At 39.1% G+C, this 25025-nt stretch overlaps 1 protein-coding gene and 2 non-coding genes across 14 annotated transcripts in view; all 3 read left to right on the forward strand.

Moving 5' to 3' along the window:
- CNOT1 (CCR4-NOT transcription complex subunit 1) overlaps window positions 1–25025 on the forward strand; it is a 107772-nt gene that overhangs the window by 46666 nt on the left and 36081 nt on the right. For 4 of the 12 annotated variants that reach the window (XR_004002863.1, XM_030582243.1, XM_030582236.1 and 1 more), the window contains 11 exons: window positions 4128–4278; window positions 8902–9103; window positions 9646–9792; window positions 10996–11120; window positions 13297–13583; window positions 15161–15239; window positions 16907–17140; window positions 17668–17808; window positions 19115–19294; window positions 23641–23757; window positions 24172–24282. Coding sequence is in view for 11 of the 12 variants with exons in the window: in XM_030582243.1 (XP_030438103.1) it covers window positions 4128–4278; window positions 8902–9103; window positions 9646–9792; window positions 10996–11120; window positions 13297–13583; window positions 15161–15239; window positions 16907–17140; window positions 17668–17808; window positions 19115–19294; window positions 23641–23757; window positions 24172–24282 (1774 nt within the window). In the remaining variant the exon portion in view is untranslated. The remainder of the gene's footprint in view (window positions 1–4127; window positions 4279–8901; window positions 9104–9645; window positions 9793–10995; window positions 11121–13296; window positions 13584–15160; window positions 15240–16906; window positions 17141–17667; window positions 17809–19114; window positions 19295–23640; window positions 23758–24171; window positions 24283–25025) is intronic. The other 8 variants (XM_030582238.1, XM_030582242.1, XM_030582237.1 and 5 more) reach the window with 5 other exon arrangements.
- On the forward strand, window positions 4615–4750 carry LOC115660685. The gene has a single exon (XR_004002892.1). It is a non-coding gene; the product is annotated as a small nucleolar RNA SNORA50 (small nucleolar RNA).
- Window positions 22069–22207, forward strand: LOC115660684. The gene has a single exon (XR_004002891.1). It is a non-coding gene; the product is annotated as a small nucleolar RNA SNORA46 (small nucleolar RNA).

A 25025-nucleotide genomic window follows, 5' to 3' on the forward strand; every position in this document is an offset into this window, starting at 1 on the left:
AACAGATTTAGTTACAAATTAACATAACATTATGCTAACCAGGAGGACACATCATAACTGTACCCATTATTTAAGCAATTAAACAGCTTAATTGACGCTTATTCAGATTCTTAATTTGAAGTCTTTTTAGTAATTTAGAAAATGCTGGATGATGCATTTCTCTTGTTTTGCATTTAAAACTGATTAATGAATGAAGGAACTATTCGCTATAGTTAGTGATCAGAAATCAGTTCAATTTACTATGTTCTTCAAGATTATGGAACTAGTAGATCTCATCCTCGTATCTAGTGTCTGTACATGGTTTTTCTTTTCCAGTCTAAATTTTCCTGCCTTTTTTCCAACTCCCAGTTGGTTTACCTTAGGAGGAATTAGTCATTGACCTGAAGTAGTTGAATAAACTGAAATGAAGAAAATTTATTCTCTGCAGCTGTCTTCAGCTGCTTTAGCACTTCAACAAATTCTAGGTTCAGGTGGTTAACTAGTGATGTCCACCAATTCACTTATTTGACTTTCTTTAAGACTTGGCATCAAATGTTCTACTTAATATTTTTTTGTATTTCATTTAAATTATTTTAATCATTTTAATTTTAATCATTTTAGGACTTAACATAGGGTGTAACTTCAAATTTAATTTTAAATTAGTTTATTTTTGAAAAGAACCTGTATTTAATTTCAATAAAATTATGAATTCTTTAGTTTTTATCCAAGCTGGCTTCAAACTTTCGTAAGTATGAGCCTTATTTAAATAGACTCCATAACAAACAATCTCATCCTCACATCCACATAGTATCTATGTAGCAACTACAGCAATGGCTTACATTAAATGCTTTCAGAGCAATCCTTTTTATGAAACTCACTTTCTTGATGTGAATTAACTGCTACAAATGAGAATGCATAAAGAAAGATGGTCTAGTGGTTAGGGGGTCAGCCTCAGACTCTGAAGACTTAACAGAGCAAGGACTTGAACCCAATCTACCTTGTGACCTTGAGCAAATCATGGTCTCTCTGCCTCAGTTCATCTGTAAAATGAGGATAATAGCACTTTCCTTACCTCTTGGGTGGTGTGAGGATAAATACAGTAGGGATTGTGAGGTGCTCCTCCATCTGGTTATAGATGGAGAATAGGCAATACTTTGGGCTTGTCTACATGGGGGGGCTCCAAGGAGATTAATTCAAATTAACTAAAGGTGTGAATTGGAAGTGGATTAGTTGATCTGCATTAAATCCCTGTGTGGATGCTTCTGGTCAATATTGAAGTGACCATAATTCAGTTTAGTTTAATCAGTGAATTAAGAAACTGCATTAAGGCCACTTTAATTCTGATCAGTCTGTGGAAGGGGGGAGAGAGCACTCATTCAAAATTCTGAGGTCTGCTTACTGGGTAGCTGCTCATTTTTCACAATGTGGGTGCTATAGCTAATGTAGAACAAGGGATTCTTTATAAAAAGACTTGTGTTAAGAGGCAAATGACAAGTCTAGCCTTGGATCTATTTCTATATGAGAAGGCCAGTTATAATATTTGAGGATAACACATGAATAGTTTTATCTTCTGACTACTTGCTACTATATAAGGTCTAAGAGCCCACTGAAAGATGCCCTCATCTTGGGCAGCATGCATTTTTAATATTTACTTAAGGCTTTCTGTGAAGCAGTACAGCCCTTTTTTGTTTTTTAGAGATCCCCATGCCCATCTACTCAGTGGTTTTATATTAAGAGGAATGATTTTTTTTATATGTATGTTGGGATGGTCTCTATCCTCCCAGTGTCCCCCAAGATTAATAACCTTAGAGTGGCCAGGAAATGCCTGTAGTCTCTGCTTCAAATTATTTCAGATTAAAAATAAACTTCTTAGTGAAGTAATGACATGTGACATGTTCGCCTCTTTTCCTTGGCTTCTGAATATGTATACCTGGAGCTCTACTCAGACTGTAGAGGTTCGTTGTCCTTTTTAGAGACCTGCCACAGAGAAGGGAGTCAGACTGGGGAGACCTAGTATTGGCCTGTAGAATATGAGAATGGGGAAACATGAGGCACAGAGAGCTGACTTAGAGACAGTGCACATCGCTCGCCATGACAGTGCTAGACTTCTAAAGTCCACATGGTTGAACTATAGATAATGGTAGCCCACAGCATGGGGAGTAGTAGGTAAAGAACTTTTCAAGGTTGATGCAGGTCATGTTGCTCTAATTTGTGGAATGTGGGAGTAGAAACCATTTTGGAGAGTTGTGGTGGTATGAAATATCTGAGAGGGTTGCTGCTGAGCAATGCTCACTTTTTTTTTTTTTTTTTTTTTTTTTTAACATGAACTTCTGGGCAAGGAACTTGTTAAGGTAGAGCTGAGGTTGAGTAGATATAGAAAGCTCTTTGAAAACATTGTAGTTATTTTACCTGGAAATACTTGTCTCCTCTTAAACATGGAAGTAAGTTGATCACCCAAACATCATTTACTTTAAATGTACCTTAATTAAACAACCCTTACCCCAAAGATTTAGCACCTTTAAGCTAGTTGTCCCTGAATTAGGACATAGTCAAAATAATCTCTGGGGTTTACCACAGTAAGTATATCCACACCAAACTTAAATTTGGCCAGTTCTTGGGTTAGAGATTCTTTTGTTTGCACAGTCTTGCAAACTGACTCTTCAAATACTATTGAAGCAAGAAACTGGCAGTCTGCTGTGCTTGAAAATAGGCCCACTAGCAATGGGTATGTTCTTTTCTCTCTGCAAAGCACTTTCTGTATTCCCATATGACCATCTCTTGAAGACCTTGATTTATATGTTCTATCTTGGTTTCTAGGTCTCTGTAGAGAAAAGCTGTTAGCGACTTGTCTGGTCTCTTGTTTTGATCTAAATATATTGGATCATCTTGAGATCTTGTTAAAATATCTTAGATTTTGTTGCTTAAGTCACGTAAATGCCCATCCTCTTAGGTTCTTTCCTATGACACTAGCCAGCTAGGTCAAACCATAGCCCCTTATTGCTGCATAAAAATGCCAGAAAATGGAATGATAGCAACTCAGTGATGGTCTTGGACTTACAGTAACAGAACTCTAATCATATGGTGTATAACCTTGATACTCAAAGTACAACTTGATGAAATAGGAGAACAGGGTAGCCTTATCGAAAAGGAGACTTCAGCCTTCCCAACCTCTTAAACTGTCTCATTCTATTCTTCTACAGAGCTCCTGTTTCAAATATTGTCCAAGAAATAGACTAGGGCTTCCTAGGAGTCTGTTCTCTTTAATTCTGTTATGGCAAAGATGCATATTCTGTTTTTAGGAGACCCAGTGTGTCTTAATCCTTAAAGTTATTGAGTAGTGTATCTAAGACATGAGTAAGGGAAACTTGTTTTCCAGACTATCAAGACTGTCCTTTTCCTGTGTATCGAATGGAAATGAAATAAAAAAATGTAGCTAAGATTCAGTATAGTACAGTTATTACTTGCGATGAATGGCACTTATGAATTGATACCCTGATTCAACTTATGACAATTGGTTTTGACTCTACAATGCTCAGTCCTGCAATGGAGTGGATTGCGGTTCCAAGTTACACTTTCGACTTACAATGCAATTTTCAGGAACCAGTTGTCATAAGTGTGAGGACTGCCTGTTCACCTGAGGGGGCAGGGTTTTGTTGCTTTTTTAGAGCTATATGGTACTCCATGTTCACTGCTAATTGCTCCTTATGTTTCAGTGCCTGATGAAATGTGGATCTGAAAACATGAATCATCTTAGCATGAGGGGGACGTACCCAAGCATATTGACTTTTAAGAGTAACTTTTTTTCACTAAAGCTGGTATCTGCAGTCACTTAGCCATCTGTTTTGGGTTTAAGGTCTAGCGTAAGTCTTTTAGAAAGACATGCTGTGGTTTGTAGGTTCTAGAAGTCTGTAGAGTGCTTCTCAAGTCACTTGACTGCTTATTGAATTTAATGAAGAGATATGACAGTAGAGGTAGTCAAATTATTGTAAAGTAATTGCAAAATCTTAACTTTTGTCTACTTCTCCAAAGCCACACTTATTACCTGTCTTGAAATACATGATCCCACTTGCTAAAGAGAAACTGAACAGGCTGGATTGGCCAGCCTCAGGAATGCTATATGGCTTATCACCTAACTCTTCTCTGCTCAGGAGTGTTTCCCAGGAGCTGTCAGAGACCATCCTCACTATGGTAGCCAATTGCAGTAATGTCATGAACAAGGCTAGACAGCCACCACCTGGAGTCATGCCAAAGGGACGTCCACCAAGTGCTAGCAGCTTGGATGCTATCTCTCCTGTACAGGTAGATAAATGATGTGCTACAGTTTCAGAACAGTGATAATTGGTATTTGTGTTTGCTGCATAAACTGAACTCTGGTAACGGAACTAAAGAATATGAGAGTTGGCTCCCTTAAACTACTTATACATGAATGTCTACATAATTTGCTTGTGTTTTAACTACAAAATAGTATGCAACAGGTTTAGTTCAGAGCTAACTTTCACTTCTGGAATGTTTGTAACAAGTAACTGAAGCTTAGAATGGGAGCAGTAAAAAGTGAAATACAAATTTTGGCTTAATTAAAAATATAGTGAAGATTTCTTTCAAGTGCTAAAGAACTTACGTAGACTTTTGAGGAATAAGCACTGCCTTTGAACCTGATGTGTCTTGTTTGTAGCTTCACGGGCCAAGCAACAGTGCTAGAGCATAAGGACTTGTTATAACTGGGGCTCTTCAGCTCTCAACTGAACTGCTCTTTTAAAAACAAGGTACATTTAAGTTACTCCCTGCCACTCACCACCCCTTCCTCCTCTGGGAGCAACACATTCTAGACAGATTTTGCTTCTAGCAGCTACATTCAATGCCACATTGAAATGTTAAGAAGTGAACTTTTTCCCTATAAACTAAACTAGTGGCACTTCAGTATTTCTATAGATGTCAAAGGCATCAAAATTTTGCAGGCTAAAGAAGTAAAGCAGTCTAACAGCTCTCAGAAGTGGGAAAATTACTCCTTAGATAAACCTATTAATATCCTGGGAACACTACAGACTGCTACTGTAAGCAATTGGAGCAGCAGAATGTTTTAGACAACTGGACTGTAGCCTGGCCATCTTCTGGATAGATGGTGAGAGTTCTAGAACTGCACCTCCTAGAGTCAGGTTTCAGAGGAGTAGCTGTGTTAGTCTGTATCAGCAAAAAGAATGAGGAGTACTTGTGGCACCTTAGACTATGCTCAGATAAATGTGTTAAGCTTTCATGGGCTAAAACTCACTTTATCGGATGCATGCAGTGGAAAATACAGTAGGAAGGTGGGGGTGTGTGTATGGGGTGTGTTTTTTATATATTAAAAAATACACATACACACTACTCCTTTTGAGCCTTTGTTATGAAAAGGCTCAAACGTGACCATTACCAACACTCTGTTCCGACAAGCAGATAAATACAAAACTATGTGGATGCACCCTAGGTCCAAACAGTGGCATCTGATAGATTATGCCGTTGTCAGAAGACGAGACATCCAAGATGTACTGATCACCAGAGTGATGCAAGGTGCAGAGTGCTGGACAGACCACAGATGAGTCAGGACGTCTCTCCAACTTTACATCGCTCCCTCTTGGCACAAATGCCCTAAGCATGTGCATCCTGCTTCCAACATAGCCAAACTGAAGGATGCTCAATGTTTTAACAACTTCCAGAAGAGTTTTGATGACAAACTGACATCCCACGGACAACTGATCGGTACTGCAGCCAAAAAGTGGGACCAGTTCAAGCAGATGGTGACTGACACAGCAATAACATCTCTTCGACCAAAGAAAAGAACACATCAGGATTGGTTTGAGAACGAAGAAGAAATATGCTCAGCTCTGGAAGTAAAGAGAAAAGCCTTTTATTGAATGGCAGAATGATCCCTCCTCAGTCTCCAAACGGGACCATTTCAAGTACCTTCAGAACAAAACACAAAGACCTCCGTCAGATACAAGACAACTGGTGGGAGAGCAGAGCCAAAGAAATTGAGCACAATGCTGAGACCCGCAACTCAAAGATATTCTTCAGTGCTATTAAAACTGTCCATGGACCTTCTAAACTAAGGTCTGATGAGAGCAGTAAGATGGTCAACACAACACTGATTAAAGATAAAGAAGGCATCAATGAAAGATGGCGAGAACACTTTAGCAACCTTCTCAATAGACCATCAACCGTGAATAATGTCCTCAATAAAATTCCACAACAACCTGCTTTGACAGATCTTGACTCTCCGCCCACTATAGATGAGATTAAGAAAGCTATTAGCTGGATGAGTTCAGGAAGCACTCCTGGAAAAGATGAGATACCAGCAGAGAGATACAAAGCAGCAGGTCCAGCAGCACTAGCAGCATTCCACAGCATGATCATCAGCATGTGGGAGGATGGAAACATACCACAGGACCTCCACGATGCTACTACTGTCTCTTTTCAAGAACAAAGGCAGCCAAGCAGAATGTGAAAATTTATAGAGGCGCATCCCTCCTCTCCATTGGAGGGAAAATAACGAATCGCCTAATAACCAGTATTTCCGAGGCAAATCTACCTGAAAGTCAATGTGATTTTTCGACCTGGCCGGAGCACAGTCAACATGGTGTTTGCTGTCAGACAAATACAAGAGAAGTGCATTGAACAGAACATGCACCTATATGCTGTCTTCTTAGATCTGACAAAGGCATTTGATACTGTCAACAGGGAAGCCCTTTGGACTATTCTAACATGACTTGACTACCCAAGAAAATTTGTCCAGATTATATGCCTTTTTCATGACAGGCGAAGTATTGTCTGATGGAGCCACATCTGCCCCCTTCAACATCACCAGCGGTGTGAAACGAGGATGTGTTCTCACTCCTGTCTTATTTAACCTGTTCTTTGCATGCATCCTTAACCATGAAATGAAAGATCTGGATTGAGGTATATATTTGAAATACCGGCACGATGGGTCGCTTTTTGACCTCCGTTGCCTGAATGCAAAGACTAAGACAGTGCAAAAACTCCTCCTTGAGGCACTCTTTGCCGACAACTGCTCTCATGGCTCACGCTGAAAATGATCTTCAGCACATTGTCAACAAGTTTGCCGAGGCCTCGCAACTCTTCGGACTAACTATCAGCCTCGGAAAGACAGAAGTTCTCCATCAACCTGTACCTGGATCAGATGCTTCTGTCCTGAGGTATCTCCATTGATGGCACTCAGCTTAAAGTAGTGGAGAACTTTAAATACCTGGGTAGTGTCCTATCCAGTGATCCATCACTGGATATTGAGATCAACGCACAAATATCCAAAGCAAGTCAGGCACTTGGCTGTCTGCATGTCAAAGTTTTAAACCACCACAATATCCAGATGTCAACAAAACTGCTTGTGTACAGAGCTGCTGTTCTTTCATCTCTTTTTTGTACGGGTTTGAAACATGGACACTATATAGACGTCACATCAAGCAGCTCTAAGCGTTCCACATGTGTTGCTTCCGCAACATCATGAAGATCTGCTGGCAAGACAAAATGCCCAATCTTGAGGTCCTCAAGAGAGCCCAGATGACAAGCATCGAAATGATGATCGTGAAGTCACAGCTACATTGGACCAGTCATGTCAGCCACATGGATGCCAACAGAATCCCCTGCCAGCTTCTCTATGGTGAGCTCTCCCAGGGCATCCAGCATATAGGTCATCCACGAAAACTTTACAAGAACATCATCAAAGCCAATCTGCAGTATAACCATATCAAACTGAGGGACCTTGAGGACACCGCCAGTGACAGAACACAGTGGCTTGCAATAGTCAGAAATACCTGCATCGCCTTTGAGGAAGATTGCTGCCAGCATCTACAAGAGGCACGCGAACGATGTCGCAAAACACCAGTAGCGCACAACCCACTGACTGCAAACTTCCCATGCACCATCTGCAGCAAAATGTGCACCCTTAGAATTGGCTTGTATAGCCACCAGAGGGCACACCATGAGACCAACAATAGATGATTTGCTCAGATTTGTTGTCATCGGTTCGATGGACTACCAAGAAGAACAACATACAGAACATGAGAGAATGTGTTGCCATGCCAACTATGAGAGTGATCAATTAAGGTGGGCTATTAGCAGGAGAAGAACTCTTGTGGTGGTGATCAGGATGGCCTATTTCCAAGAGTTGACAAGAAGGTGTGAGTACAAAAGGTTTGTTTCTTCTTCTGCTGATAGCCCACCTTAACTGATCACTCTTGTTATAGTTGGTATAGCAACACCCATTTTTCATGGTGTGTGTGTGTGTCTCATATCTTCCTACTGTATTTTCCACTGCATGCATCTGATGGAATGGGTTTTAGCCCACAAAAGCTTATGCTCAAATGAATTTTAGTTTTTCTCCTAGTCCCATCTCTGATTATAGTTGCTAATATTGTGGGATCTCTGAAGGCCTATGCAAAAGATCATGTTTCAGTTTTCTCTTAAAATTGGACACAGTGGGATTCCATATACAATAATATCTCTAAGTAATGTTGATCATGAAATTTCACTGGAGCCAGTAACTTTTTTCAATGTGACCTAAAACTGAAAGTCATAAATTGCTATAATATCAGATATCTACGTATTGGTTTTTAATCCAGTGTTTTGTTGTTAGAAGTCAAATGTGTAATACTAAGGTCTTGAATCTCCAAAAGCTTTTAATAGACTTGGTTTTTACTTCGCTAGGGTTGTAGCGGTCTTAGACATTTAGCACACTTTTTTAGATTTAACCTAACATTTTTGTAGATAAACAGGATCTTGTTGGGGTGACTTGTATGATGTCGTAGACTAAAGTTACAGCTATGTGTCGAAAATAGTCCCTAAGAAAGTATTGGAGTGTTGTCTGTCAGGTATTGCTAAGAAGAACTGGATAAATGTATATGGCTGTTTTATAATCTGCATTTCTTTATTCAGATTGACCCGCTTGCTGGGATGGCATCTCTTAGTTTAGGTGGTTCAGCTGTTCCACATACCCAGAGTATGCAAGGCTTTCCTCCAAACTTGGGTTCTGCTTTCAGTACGCCTCAGTCACCAGCAAAAGCATTTCCTCCCCTTTCCACCCAAAATCAGACAACTGCTTTCAGTGGCATTGGAGGACTCTCTTCACAACTTCCAGGTACTACATGTTTGCATATTGAGGTAACAGAATTGTTCAAGTACTGCTACAGTTGCCTTGGTCAGAGGTATTGGGCAAGAACAGCAGTATGCTTATATTTGCTAGGATTTAATTAAAATTACATAATCTTTGCTACCACTTCCACGCCAAAGTGCTTAGTGCAGCATAACAAATCAATATAATGTACTTCAATAAAAGGAGGCTCCCGTGTGTGGTTTAAAAAAAAATAAAATTGTGGTATGCAGTTCTGACCTCCTTGAAATGTGTTTTGCCCTTTTAAGACTATCTGAAGTATATTAAAGTGCTGCATTTGAGTAAAAGGATGAAATTTTATTTGAGAACTATCTGAGCCTTTTGGCAGACTTCAGTAGACCACAGGTGGTAGCGTAATATGGACTAAAGTTGCATATGGAATTGGATAACATGGGGATAGTTATTACGTGACCTAGCTGGACACGTTTGTGGGAATAATAAGCATTTTTTCTTACTACGTGCAAGTAGCTGAGTGCAAATGAAATGACTGATACCTTGTTTGGCTCCAGTAGGTGGTCTTACTACGGGTAGCCTAACTGGTATAGGGACTGGGGCCCTTGGCCTCCCTGCAGTGAACAATGATCCATTCGTGCAAAGGAAACTGAGTACATCTGGACTGAACCAGCCTACATTCCAGCAGAGTAAGATGAAACCTTGTAAGTGGTAGTGTTGTCTGTGACTGAAGTGTGATTGTGGTCTGCAGCTAACCTGCATTTCCTCCAGGGCAGGCTTGCAGCCAGTAGATGGCAGATCCCAGAAACGTGGCTCTGGTTTTCACTCTGCAGCATGAAACAGGCTACTTTAAAACTGCTAGCAGTAGAAGCTTGCCGAGTAGCCCTGAGGGAGTAGAAAGAAGCAGTTTTGTAGTAAAGTAAAAAACTCAATGAAATGTTATAAATCTGCATGAACAGTGTTGCTCTGCTGCTTTGTTCTGCTGTATATTAACAAAATATGCCCAGTGTTTTATAAGGGGGGTTATATATGTATGTGTGTGAGATTAGTGTTACAAAAATGAAATTCTGTAGAGAAAACTAATTAAACCAGAGGTGCTTTGAGTGGGATATTACCAATCAGAGCATTTAATAAAAGGAGGAGGTGGTGAATTAGGATGCTAAAACTGGGAAGAGAAACTAATTCAGGCTAGTTCATTTCTGAGAGTGGAATATTTGGTCTCCCCAATCCAGCCAAGAGTCTGTCTAACTGGCACAGCTGTATCTCTTGACTGTGCATACAGTCAGATTTCACACTGTGTGTGCTTTGGTGACTAAGGTGCAATCAGATATTAAACCTTTCAAACATAGTTATGTCAGTAAGTCCACTGTCTGGCAGCTTGTCCATAAAACTGAATGTGTGAAAAGCTAAACTAATAGGTTCCCAGTGAACATACAGCTGGAGGTTGATATGACCCTCTTTCTGCTGTTTGGGCTGAGCATTCAGTGACTTGGCTTGAAGTGCACTGGTTGATCTGAAAGTGCTTGTGTGAAAGACTGTCTGCATGTTAGTGTTGTGTAGCATGCTCTTTATGTTCATTTGCACATTGGGTTAGGCCTCAATATAATTTTTAGAGGTGAAATATATTCTAGGAGCACTAGCTTAACATGCAGTTTGTTTCAAGTTGATCACTGTTGGTGAAACACAAATCTTACTAAGTTAACAGACCTGTGGTTTTAAATAAAATAACTTGTGCTCATTAAATGAACAAAAACTACTTAAAAGCATTTCAGCCCCGTCAAGAGTATTATGGAGGTTCTGCATGTGTTTGAACAGATATCTGAAAATGACAATTTTTTTTTCATGTTCTTTTCAATTCATTTGCTAATGAATTAACTCAATTGTTACTTTGTCCATTTTCCCAACAGCTGACTTATCTCAGGTGTGGCCAGAGGCAAATCAGCACTTTAGTAAAGAAATAGATGATGAGGCAAACAGCTACTTTCAGCGCATTTATAATCATCCACCACACCCCACTATGTCTGTAGATGAGGTGAGTTTTCTTCTGCAGTGATCACATCACTTGTCCAGAGACTTTTTTTATGGTTGAAAGTTATTCTTAATGTCTTTAAATATTGAGGCAATAGCAACATTGCTTTTTGTTTGGTTGCAGTTTGAGGAAGTAAATTTAGTGCACAAATTTTCAAGAACCTGTCTATTGTACATGGGGTAAAAACACCCAGTTGCACTTGTGCATTGAATGCAGTTTTAAGTTCTAGCTGCTGAAAATGTTAAATTGGATGGAGCTAGTCATGTGAAATCCAAGCACAAGTATTCAACATTGGTGCCAAATCTTAAAGGGACATCGTCAACTTAATTATTTTCAGATAAAAATATGATTTAACATATGCGATTAACACTTAAAATTACTATAAACGACAAGTGAAAACTGCTCATCAGTTTTAGTGGATACCCTTGACAGTACTGTGTGGTGGTTTACTTTCTTCTTCTCCTGTCACTAGTCAGTTTCACCTTTCTTGGGTGTCTCGCACAACAGGGAGAAGAAAACACTTACCAATTTTTATTTTTTTTTGAGACATATATCAGAGAGACTCAGTGGCAAGTATAATCCTGAGGCTAAGTTCAATTTGCTTGTTGAAATAGAGTATTTCAAGTTAACGATGTCCCTTTAAATATATTTGCACACTTATGGATTATTGAAAAGCACTGTTTAATCTCTACTTCCTGTATTTCGGAATCAAATTTAGGAGCAGTACAAAGAAAAGTCTCATTTGAAGACCATTGCAAATAAATCTGTCAATTTATAAATATAAACATGGCCTTTAATATCTGATAAAGGGAAAAATGAAATTATGAGCAATACTCTAGCAGGTCTAATCTACAAATATTCTTAGGAACCTCCCCCCAAGCAATTTCTTCATAGTCCAAATACTATAAAAAAATCTGATGCTAAATTTCCAATTACTTCGTGTATATTAAAGATGGAAAAATTTAGAATGAAAGTAATTACTCTTCTAAAATGACATTCAAGGGATTGTTTTTAACTCAGAAGCAAGCATGTTGGAAGTATGATCTGACGCACTAGAATGTCTGAGGATTTGAAGAAAATTGATAAACTGTCCATTTGACCTGAGTAAAATAGGATTTTGCTTATTTATTCCTTTTGCCAAGGCCATACATTTGACGAAAAACTGCCTTTTTAAAAGCAGTTTACATGCATATGAGACTACTGCTTAGGACAGTCTGACGTTTTATTTGCACAGATGGGCATAATTGGAGTTATTGCTCAGATGCACATTTGGCTTGTAAAGTACTTGCACACTCGCTCCTTACTGTGTGCTTGAAACACTCCTGTTGTGAAGCCTTGAATGTTACTTTCATAACCATTTAGAGATTCCTGGGGAAGATTTAAAACGATTATACCAATTAAAATGACTCCTTGGGATTCCATGTTTTGATCAAACTCCATTAGTTTTATAGCTAAAGATCTGTATAACTGCCAGTCCTACAAACTCAACCTTAGAATGAAATTCAAATGAGAGGGGTATGTCTTACCCCAATGATGATTCTGCAGTCAGAATTTACTCTGAACCAAATAAAATCTAGCTTTCTCATTTCTGTTAGCTATACTGTGCTAACGAGGTTGGTCTTAAAATAAAATAAGGGCCTAAAGCAGACAGCTGGGATATGTAGAGAGCAGATCTGAGTGAGAGTGGTTTTTTAAACATGGTCCCTTTTCTGACCATAATTGCACTTTTCAGTGCTTTAAAAATTAGTACTTTTTGGGCTGACACTATGTACATAAACTTAGCCCAATTTGAATGTGTACAGCTGAGATGAAGCCACGTAACCTGTAAATGTAACAGTGCTATCTGATTGACAGACTACTACAGCTTTTGCAAAAACGATACCTGAACAATTGTAAGAAAGCTACAGTACTGCAGATTGTGGATGCTAGAAACCTCATCTGCTTGAACAGCTACACTAAAAGCTAGTTTCCAGCCATCTCTTGACAAGACTTTAAATAATAAGTTTTTTCAGTGTTTTTGAGTTTTACATATAGATCCCCGCCCCAAGTTCTGTACTGGGAATTGGGTTTTCCCAGTGCAATTTACATTAGTGACTAGTTGCAGGTGCTCTTGAACCCACTGGTGTGAAAGGGCTGAGATGAAATAAGTCTCTTGGTAACAGTTTCTATTTCTTTGCAGGTGTTAGAAATGCTACAGAGGTTTAAGGACTCCAACATTAAGCGGGAACGAGAAGTGTTTAACTGTATGCTGAGGAACTTGTTTGAGGAGTACCGTTTTTTCCCCCAATACCCAGACAAAGAGCTGCACATAACAGCCTGCCTCTTTGGTGGGATAATAGAGAAAGGACTGGTTACTTACATGGCATTGGGCCTGGCCCTGCGCTATGTTCTTGAAGCCTTACGAAAGCCTTTTGCATCCAAAATGTACTATTTTGGTATTGCTGCACTAGATAGATTTAAAAATAGGTGAGTGATTTTTTGTAATCTTTCAAAAAAAAAATTGTATGGGATATCTTTATTAAACTTGTGTCTGCTCTAGTCATATGCTTAGTAGTAGCAATACAGGTTAATGGTATGTCATAATACTTACACATCTCAAAACTTGAACATAATTCACCAATTCCAAGCTCACATATAAAACCTACCTAAGATGGTCAGTTTTTGTGTTTAAATATAGTCAACATGAGTTGAAACTACATTCAAACATCTCTCTAAAATTCAACTGACGATATTTTATGAAATCTAATTCAGTCAAGTGTTAAGGCTTGACTTAATGGTATATCAGCACTTTAGAAACTAAATGGGTGAAGCTTGATCCCCTGGTTAAGAAGTAACTTAAGTTACTCTTGAATGATAAGGATGCACATAGAGAATTCTTAAGTGTGAGATTGGTCAAACACTAAGTGCTGCTATAAAACACAAATTTTGGTCCCTCACTAAAGTGTTAAATCCTCTCGGATGAGCCATGTTGTGGAATGTTCTACTTAACTGGCTATCTGTAGGGTTACAAGAAATACCCCTGTAGTAATACAAAGAAAATCTCCAAACTTTACTATCTGCATACGTCTCAGCTAGCAGATGCTTAATTTTTCCTCTTTCCACAAAATGCCTATGAAACATTGCCAGTGAGACCACTTCCTCAGACACTTAGAGACTTTCCCAGGTATTTGAGGCATGGAATATAGGCTCTTTGTTTGCAAATGGGGAAATTGTCTGGAAAGTCTGGCTCTCTAAGTATCACTAGAGACACTAGGGAAAAGTCTTCCTCCTTATATTTAAGAAGACTTCCTTAATTGAGGTGCCAATTTAGGTCCTTTTAAATGTATGCTCTGAAAACATGCTTCTGCCCTTGTTCCTCAGTTTCTTCTTTACCACCTTATCCAGCCTTAAAATGTAGCCTGAAATATTCTAAGAGACAAACAGTTGTTTTATATAGCTGGATGTCTTGTTACAACTATTAACATTCTATAGCCTAGCAGAATAGAATCGCACTGTTAAGACTGACATACCCAATACTTTAGCAGCCTCTATTACTTCTCTCTTGATAAAATACACATACCATTATACATGGGATTTTAAAACTTAGTTTTCATCCATTTTAGTAGTGCTCTATCTTGCATTCTCAAACACACAGAATAAAACCACTGTACATACAGGGAGAGGCTTCATTGTCCGCTATAGGGGTAGTTCTAAACATTAAACTAGAAGTATAATCAAGCTGCCTTTGCTGCAGACACAAAATTTAGCATCTAGTGAGGTTGTTGCCTCGCTAAATAGTAAACTGTCTAGGTGTTAAATATTTGGGAATAAATGGATTAGTAGGACTTAATAGCAGTGCAATGCAAGGGTAACTGCTCTCAAATTATTTTGCAACAAATCTTCTTACAAAAATCACTTGTATAGCACAGCTGGAAAGTTTAGAAGCAACTTTGATGTGTTAAGGGAGCAACATAGCCAGTAACTAGTTTATATTGCGCTGTGGTATGTTCTTGATCAGGGCTCATGCTTTCTCTCTGACTAATGGATAGTTTTACTGTTGACAGATTGAAGGACTATCCCCAGTATTGTCAGCACTTGGCTTCTATTAGTCACTTTATACAGTTCCCTCATCACCTACAGGAGGTGAGTGTTTAAAAATGATAGAACTAATTCATTAATTTGATAAACGATTGAGTTGATTTCTATTTGCATTAAAAATGGCCTTAAACGTTCATAAGTTTTGTATGACAGTACAAGTCCATGAAAACAAAATACAAACAATTTTTAATGTTTTGTGTGAGCAAATGGTAGACTTGAATGCATTTTCCTTGGGTTTGGGGGAATGGCAGTAGGGGGTAGGGACCAGTGCCTTCCATTTTTCTGTAAGTTTATTTGGCTTGCTGTTTTGAAATAAGTGCCTAACCACTGTAGCCATATGGCCATCCAGGGCATATTGCCACTTAAAAAGTGCCGTCATGTATTAATGTCTAAGATCTAATCCTTGCCATGAATCTTCTCTGGGTTTATATTCCTGTGTCCGTCAGAATTTTGGGCTCCCCTATTGAATAAATGCCTCTCCTTTGTGGTTAATGATCAAATTATGTATTCAGACCTGCTAAAAGTAATCCAAACAAGGGACAGAAGGACTAGGTTCCTGAAGGTCTGATCAAAATGATGGGAACATACTGTAGTTCAAACAGTAAAAGCAATGTTGATTATGGGTTTGTCTCAATGATCTTTCTGTTTGGGTGGGGGCAGGCATGTACAGAAGGTTATCCTAAGGCCACACTTTTTTGAATGTTTAGTTGCAGCTCGGTAAAAATAAAGGTCTGCCATGATGTCAAGTGGACAATACCTTTACTCCACAAATAAAGCAAAATCTCATAGCTGTCTCAACTATTAGATTATTGGTTTAAGTGATACATCTGGCATCTGTATACTTTTTTACTCATGCATTGTAAATATCTAGGCCCATGGTTCTCAAAACACTTGTATTGGTGACCCCTTTCACACAGCAAGCCTCTGAGTGTGACCCACTTATAAATAAATAACACTTTAAAAATATTTACCACTATGATAAATGCTGGAGGCAAAGTGGGATTTGGGGTGGAGGCTGACAGCACGTGACCTCCCCCACATAATAACCTTGTGACCCCTTGAGGGGTTGTGACCCCCAGTTTGAGAACCACTGATCTAGGCAAATGCACCACTGTAGAATTACTTCTGTGGGTGTAGAAATTTAAGACAGATTATTGGAACTGACTTTCCGTGATCACTGCATAGTTCAAGATTCCTCTCTTTATACTGTCATTGAAATCTTTGGAGAAGACTTTCTTGTTCACTCTGCATGGCAGGTCCTTTTGATGTTCACACATTGCCCTTACATTTTTCTCACTCCGCAGGCCAGCAGTGTGGGGAATGCTGTCTGTCTGTGGACTTGGAAGGGAGTCTCAAGCCTTGTGGCACTCAGCAGTAGCCCCTCTAGCTTGGGGATAGCATTCATGCCTTTGAAGGCCATACCATCCAGTCCTTCTTTACCATTACACAGACTGAAAAGAGGCTTCTCTAGTAGAACTTCTCTTAACAGGGAGTTCAAGTTTTGCAAGTGAATTTACAAATGTCATACATCATACAGAGTGATTTAATTCTGGTTCTGGAATTACCCAGAAACTTTCCTACAAAATTTCCAGACTGCAACTTTCTGTAAAGTTCAATGTGGTGAACTAGAGTTGGGAGGACTCTAGTATGAAGATGCCGTTTGATTGCTACCTGTGTGAATTTCAGTACGTCTCTTGTCTGCCTTACTTTAGTACATTGAATATGGACAACAATCCAGAGATCCTCCTGTGAAGATGCAGGGTTCAATCACCACTCCTGGAAGTATTGCACTTGCCCAGGCTCAGGCCCAGGCCCAGGTTCCAGCAAAAGCTCCTCTTGCTGGCCAAGTCAGCACTATAGTAACCACCTCCACCACCACTACCACTGTAGCAAAAACCATTACAATCACCCGACCAACTGGAGTCAGCTTCAAAAAGGATGTGCCAGTAAGTTACCCTATTGCTTCATGAGACTTTTATTGGGAGATCAACAGAATTATGGAAACAGCTGGTGCTTAATGAGTACCTAGGGGTTAACCAGTCGTGAAGTTTTTTTATATTTTAGGTTGTCAAGTTATGATCCTGTTTGGATTCATATTTGTAGCTTAAAGCATTTAGTCTTACAAGCCTTTTTTGACTGGTAGTAAGTAACCTTGTTCTTCACAGGTTAGCCGTTTGCCAATGAGTCTTTAGCTCTTTTTGCTTTTTGCCTATAAAATATTAAGGGAGTAACATGGTTTTCATATTGCAGCGTGCCTTTTTTTAAAAGAGGGAACTATAGACCTAATGAATGGGGATTGGGTTGAATATTCGCACTTCATAAACACTGCTTTTTCCACTCTGTCACCTTTCTCAACAGAAGATCAAAGTGCTAACTTTACTATGAAACTGACCAAAAGTCCTCCTTGACCTTTTGCCTCAGTACTGGCCCTCTTTGCAATATGTTTTTCTTATTTGTCGTTATCTTTCTACAGCCTTCCATTAATACTACCAACATCGATACCTTGCTTGTGGCAACAGATCAAACTGAGAGAATTGTGGAGCCCCCAGAAAATGTTCAGGAAAAAATTGCTTTCATATTCAATAATCTATCTCAATCAAATATGACACAGAAGGCAAGTGTGGCAGAATGTTACCTTGTTTCATTGTATTACCTGTTTCTAGCAGGAAGTAATCTGTTCCTATGTCATGGATGATGAAGGTGAACAGAAATTCTTGCAAAAACAAACTTTATAGATCTTTAACTACTATATTTTGTAAGAATATTAACTAATTTCCTCTCATCTCAGAGTCTGTTCGTAGCCCTTCTACTGTGGGACTAGAAGATGTGTATTCCTACAGCACTGCATTGAATAATTCCATCTTCCCCTTTTTTTAGGGAGATCTACTTGAAATCTCATAGCTTAAATTTTTTGGTCTTTTTAAAAAATAGTTTTGGGTGCTACATCTGATGTACAGGGATAGGTGTCGCAGCAACACACTTTATTTAAGAAAAAAAATTGATGGCAAGTTCAGTGACAACTCTCTAGTACTTGAAATCTAGTCCATTTAAAAAAGTTAATAGTTTCAAGTGTACCCTTCTAAAAGATATTCTTTGCATGCTATTTTCAACAATTCTCCCAAAGATAAGAGTACCAAGATGAAATAGTAATGACCATGTTAGTGTTGCTATATTTCACATCAAAGAAATGTTATCGAGTAATCTTTGAATAGTTAACTGCTCTTGTTCAATGATGCTGCTTCATTCTTCTCTCCACAAAGCAACATCCTTTTTGTAAACTAGAACTGTGTATTGTCACATTCTATTCCCCTCTGGTTTCAGGGGAACACTTCCTCGTAGGTAGCTGCTATAATAAAGAGGTTTTGTACTAGTAGTGTCACTGTTTGGAAAATACTTTAATGGCTGTTTTTGGTGTGATCTAGACAAGTATTCACACTGCAGAAAGTGCAACCACAGCTAGTATCTGTTTGACTATACAATCCTTAGCTCTGATTATCAGAGATTAAGCTACTGTCCTCTTCCACTAGAGTCTCTAGGTTAGAATTTAGGTACACAATAGCAGTAGAAACCTGCTCCAGGGCTGCCACCTATGGTCTCTGTTCTGTGAACAGACACATTCAATGTCTAGGGCTGTCCTTCAGTAATTATACTAAATTAAACTCTTACTTTAATGATTTGTAATGCAGTAATTATCTAGCATTTCACAAAAGATGAGGTTACTGCACTCAAGTGCTTGAAACAGATTTTAAGTTGATTCATTGGCTAAAGTAATCCTTGAATGACCAGAATGATTCGGGAACCACTCAGTCAAAACAAGCACTAAAATATTTAGTAAAATTTATCAGTACTGGTCAAGTCATTTTCCCCCCAGTCTGTTTTTTCATCTTAATTTCTGTGACTTTATTTTGTGGTGAGGCCAGGTTGAGGAGCTGAAGGAAACTGTGAAAGAGGAGTTCATGCCTTGGGTTTCACAGTATCTTGTGATGAAGAGAGTCAGTATTGAGCCAAATTTTCACAGCCTATATTCAAATTTCCTTGACACTCTTAAGAATCCAGAGTTTAACAAGATGGTTCTGAATGAAACCTACAGAAATATCAAGGTGAGTAGTATGTTGCTTTTTTCTGATGCCTAATTGCAGTTTTCAGTAATGCAGACACTGCAACGCTATCCAAATATAGTGTGAAACTTCTAAATTTATCCCTAATTTACCAAGTAGACATCTTTTTTCATAGTTTGGATAGGAAAAGTGCCTTGAGTATTGTGATTGGCCTTTAGATGGTCCTTTCTAAATTGAGTAGGTTTGGTATCTACCTGTGCTGCTGTTTTGGCTGAACACTGTCTCCTGCAAGGCTTGGTTGGCAGGGACAGGAGTTCATTATGAAGCTCTTTTTGTCATGGGGGAAGGACGTTTTCCTTGGCATGCCTCAAGACAGAGACCTTACCATGGTGTATTATTCTTTCTATTGACTCTGCCTGTTGGCTATTAACATTTAGAGTAATGTAAAGAGACACTGATAGGGACATAATCAACTTAAAAACTGCACTTGCATCTGGAGAATTATACCTAAAAACCAGGGCTTTGGAGCAGAGCCTGGAGCTGGGAGCGAAGCAGCTCCAGAGCAGAAGAACTGCAGGTTTTTGCCTGGAGCTGGAGCCGAGCCGGGGCACAGCTCCAAAGCCCCGCTGAAAACTTATGTGAAAGATTAGAGGGGAAAATGTTTGCATTTGACAGCACTTGTATAGATAACTTCTGTGTGTGGGAGAGTGGGTGTTTTTTATTTCAAACAGTAGCACAGGGAAGATTATCCATTTAAAAGGAAAACGGGGCTATAAAACCAACAGCTTGGGAGACTCCAGGGCAGGTGTAGTGTGTTCAACTGCTATTTAGTTGTTTTTCTATAGACTAGTTAACTGTTTCAATGTTAACATACACAAATTCAACAAAACTTGAAAAATGCTTTTCTGAAACATTTGTATTAAATCTTTATATTAAACCATTCAGAATTACATATAAAATAGGAACAGTGTCCAGATGGTCATGATTTTAAAATCATAACTTTATAGAAAGGGGAGCAATCCCTTCATTTTATTAGTTCATTTAGAGTAAGTTTTTGACAGGACTACTAAATTCCAAAAAGTATGGTTCAGCAGACCAGGGGTAACTGAGCTTATGTCAGGAAATAGGATATATCTATTAACATGTTTGGGTTTTTTTGGCTGCTAGTTATCTATTATGTTAGTTACAAACCTGTTTAGTATAACAACACTTTTAGGTTTAGATAACTAGGTTTTGAATCTGATGACTAAGACTTGAGTGTGTAAACTGGCTTGATATCAGCGTGTTGCCACTTTTTTATTCTTTATCAGTGACTTGTCAATTTTCAACTTCTTAGAAGTAACATTCTTGCGGTTGGGATACACTTTAAATACTTGTGCTTGCAGACTGCAGTGAATGGTCAGATGAAATACTGTATCCATTCTTTGTACCAAGAATCAGAGTTGCAGATAGAGCCTGCTTGAATGCATATCCAAGAAAATGCTGACCAGTTAATAGATGTCTTACAGATGTCATTCATTGTAATAAATTGAAGAAATGAAACTATCTTGTTAGAACTGACTCACTACGTAGGATTTGTGAAACAAAACACTCTGGTGCCAGAGTCTTTTTAAATAAGACTTGCAGTGACATGATGAATCTAGCAAGCTTCTAATAAAATTTTATGAATTTGCGGGGTTTGGGGAATACCATGGGCGTGTATGGTGCCCTACAAAACCGTAGGGGTGTTGGTCCTTGATCCTACAGTTTACACCATTTGAAGGACTTGTTGAAATGGCAAGAGTTCTGGCTGGTTTAAAGGTGTGATTAGAAATCAACTCACTTGTACCAGTGAAAAGGTTATGTGGATGCTCTTACTTGTTTTTAAATCAGGCTTATTTTTGATTAAGCTTAAGTTGATTGGTATATGTTGAAGCTAAACTTAAACAAGAGAGTCTTAAACAGAAGTTAGTATCCACAAAGGGGTTTGCAGTGGTTTAATTGTACCTTTATAAATTGGTGTAGACAACCCCCTGAATTAAATGGGCAAAGCCACACAGTGACACAGTATGCTGGCATACTGCTGGATAAACTTAATCTCAAGGCAATCATGTTTTTAAAAATGTCTTCTGCAGAGTATTTCATTGTTAATCCACAAGTTTAATTTTAAGGGTTTACATGAATGATAATGGCCATTTTTCTCAGAATTCTCAAGTGGAAAAGATTGTATGAAAGGTGTGAAGGCAGTAGGAAAATACTGAAGGAACCCTTAGAAAGGCTGCCTGAGGAAAGCATAGTCTGTGTACTACTTTGGCAATAGAAGTATGAGGGAGAACAAAAGAACGGCCATACTGGGTCAGACCAAAGATCCATGTAGCCCAGTATCCTTTCTTCTGACAGTGGCCAATGCCAGGTGCTTCAGAGGGAATGAACAGAACAGGTAATCAAGTGATCCGTTCCCCTGTCTCCCATTCCCAGCTTCTGGCAAACAGGCTAGGGACACTATCCCTGCCCATCCTGGCTAATAGCCATTGATGGACCTATCTAGTTCCTTTATGAATCCTGTTAGTCTTGGCCTTCACAACATCCTCTGGCAAAGAGTTCTGCAGATTGACTGTGTGGTGTCTGAAGAAATACTTCCTTTTGTGTTAAACCTGCTGTCTATTAATTTCATTTGGTGACCTCTAGTTAGAACAAAAAAATGTGAATAGAATAAAAATGAAAGTGGAAGTGCAGGCAGAGGAAGGTTAAATGCAGCCCAATTTTAACATAAGGAATTTTGTAGAAATGGCCTGGGGAAAATGGAAAAACAGGAATGAATTACCAGTATGTCAACTAGCACTATTTTTAAACCTGTGGATGGGATTTCTCCCCACTATAGGTTACGCTGTAGTGCAAAATAATTCCTTGGCACTCTTCTGAGCACAACTGACCTTCTACCGTTTGGTTGATGCTACTATAAGCTAAGGAACAGAACTACATGTTTAAAAGGTCTTCAGAGACCAGAACTGACTTGAACTATTTGGGAAGCTAACTACTTATGCTTCACTGCTGATGGTTTACATGGCGTTATCTGGGAGGTATGCAGTGTTTTTGTAGTTGTTTTGGTCCCAGAATATAAGACACAAAGTGGGTGAAGTAATACCCTTTGTCTTGATAGACTTCTGTTGGTGAGAGAGACAAGCTTTCGAGGGCTTATACAGGGCTCTTTCACAGCTGGGAAATGTGCTCAGTGTCACAGCTAAATATGAAGTGAAACAAATTGTTAATCATAAGAAGCTAAGGCACATTTCCAGGGACCATTGAAGATGGTGATATCAGGCCACTTCACCTTCAGTGGTCCCTGGAATGTGCGTTAGCAACTTATGCTAAACAATCCTTTCCACCTTGTATTTAGTGGTGACACCTAAGGGTTGATCTGCACTAGGCAGTTTAACTCAGCCTAACTGCATTGCATTGACCTATATGTGAGTGTCTTCACTTAAACTTGTCTCTTCCAACAGAAGTGCCCCTCTACACTGATTTAGTAACACCACTCCCTGATGTAATTAGGTCAACAGTGTCAGTGTAGATAACTTGTTGTTGGCCTCCAGGAGCCGTCCCACAATGCCCCACGCTGACACAACAGCTAGAAATCCCTCCTATCTAGTGAGATGAGGTGTGGGTGAGATGATATTTTTATTAGGCCAACTTCTGTGGGAGACACACAAACTTCAAGCTTACAGAAAGCTCTTCAGGCCTGGGAAGAGTACTCGGGCCATGTCTACGCTACAAAATTAATTGACCTAACTTATGTCAGCATAGAGACATTACAGTTAAACCACTTGTATGCACACTTGGCTCCTTGTGAGGACACATACCACTGACTGTAATGTCTCTATGCTAATATAAGTTAGGTCAACGTAATTTTGTAGCGTAGACATGGCCCGAATCCTCTTCTCAGGCCTGAAGAGCTTTCTGTAAGCTCGAAGCTTGTGTGTCTCCAACAGAAGTTGGCTAATAAAAATATCTATCGCCTCACCCACACTCCCTCTCACTAGATAGGAGGGATTTCTAGCTGTTGTGTGGAATTCTGGATTGCTGATTTTCAAGAGGCATAGGTGTGGTAGTCCTAGCATGGAGTTGTACTTTTCCGGATGTTGGCAGTTTGTTTTAAGGCTCCTTGGAAGGAGAAGAACTTATTGCAGTTCTCCTTACACACTATTTGGGGACTATTCCTAGAAACTTGACAAACCATAGTTTCAGTGTACTAAAGTCAAAGGACTGTCTCCTTCATGGTTAAAGTGCAGCTAAATACTTCAGTGTTCTAGAATTGAAGACTTTCTAAAGTCAGTGTGTATTAAATGCTTAACTTGACTTTGGGTGTTTCTCATAGTTTATCTAATTTGTTCTTTTTAATCATCCGTTAGGTGCTACTGACATCAGATAAAGCTGCAGCCAACTTCTCTGACCGTTCCCTTCTGAAGAACCTTGGCCACTGGCTGGGAATGATCACATTGGCTAAAAATAAACCCATCTTGCACACGGTGAGCTCACATTTAATCTGTCCCCAAAAACCTGTTAAGCCTGTGACAGTTTTGAAGTAAAAAAAAGTCAGCTGAACTTTAGCCTTAAACCTCTTACCTTTTGTACAATAAGCTTGCTGAAGTACTAAAATCTGTGAACGTTTTAATACCTTATTTATCAAAGGTTCCAGACTCCATACTTTTGCAAGATTTAAATAACTTTGTCCCCGTAAATACACATTAGGTACCTTTTTTTTAAATGTTTACTATCTTGTGTGCAAAGTAATTACTTCCCAGAAAAAGTAGCAGCTCCATAAAATTCTAAGGCTGTCTTATTTCAGCAAATGTCAATGCTATAATGAAACTGTAGCCCAACAAGAAATAGGAGTGTATCTTGCACCACACCTAAGTTTAATTGACATTTTTGTGTTTTAGGATTTGGATGTGAAATCGTTACTTCTGGAGGCTTATGTTAAGGGGCAACAGGAGTTGCTTTATGTAGTACCATTTGTTGCCAAAGTCTTAGAATCCAGTGTCAGGAGTGTGGTAAGTGAACTCAAACCTGCTGACTGAGACATAACTATTGAAGTGGCTCTCCAAACTAACTAACTAGTAAATATTGTAATGTAACAAATGTAAACTAACTGGATATTTTTTTAAACAAATTATTCATTCAAAACTAAGTATCTTATGTCAGGTGATTGGAAAGGAAATGGATGGAAACAAGGTGTGTAAAGAGATTGTGACCTGAGAAAAAGGGAAGAGAGATCTTGTAGATGTTTCACTTTTTATTCTGGAAGAATGGCTTGGTTGGAATAAGCTTTGTTCCTTGGTTTGCCCCCAAATGGGGGAAGTCCCAGAGCCCAGTTTTCTTCTAAACCTCATTAGCTTTGTGTCCTTCTCCTCCCTGGATCAGCTTTTGTCTCCCCAGTTCTGCTGCTGCAATGGCACTGTTTGATCTGGCAAATGAAAACTGCAATGAACTGGCTCCTTCTAATGTTCCAGTTTGGAATTAACTTTGTATTACATTTTCTTTAATGCTAAACTGAGGTGTTTTCCCCAAACATACTGCTGGGGTAGGATATTGTTGTAGAATCATAGATTATTAGGGTTGGAAGGAACCTCAGGAGATCTAGTCCAACCCCCTGCTCAAAGCAGGACCAATCCCCAAATCCCTAAATGGCCTCCTCAAGGAGTGAACTCACAACCTGGGTTTAGCCAGGCCAGTGCTCAAACCACTGAGCTATTCCTCCCCGTATGTACTCTACATAAACACCATTATTGAAAAA

Source organism: Gopherus evgoodei, chromosome 12 (assembly GCF_007399415.2).
Source record: "Gopherus evgoodei ecotype Sinaloan lineage chromosome 12, rGopEvg1_v1.p, whole genome shotgun sequence".
NCBI lineage: Eukaryota > Metazoa > Chordata > Testudines > Testudinidae > Gopherus > Gopherus evgoodei.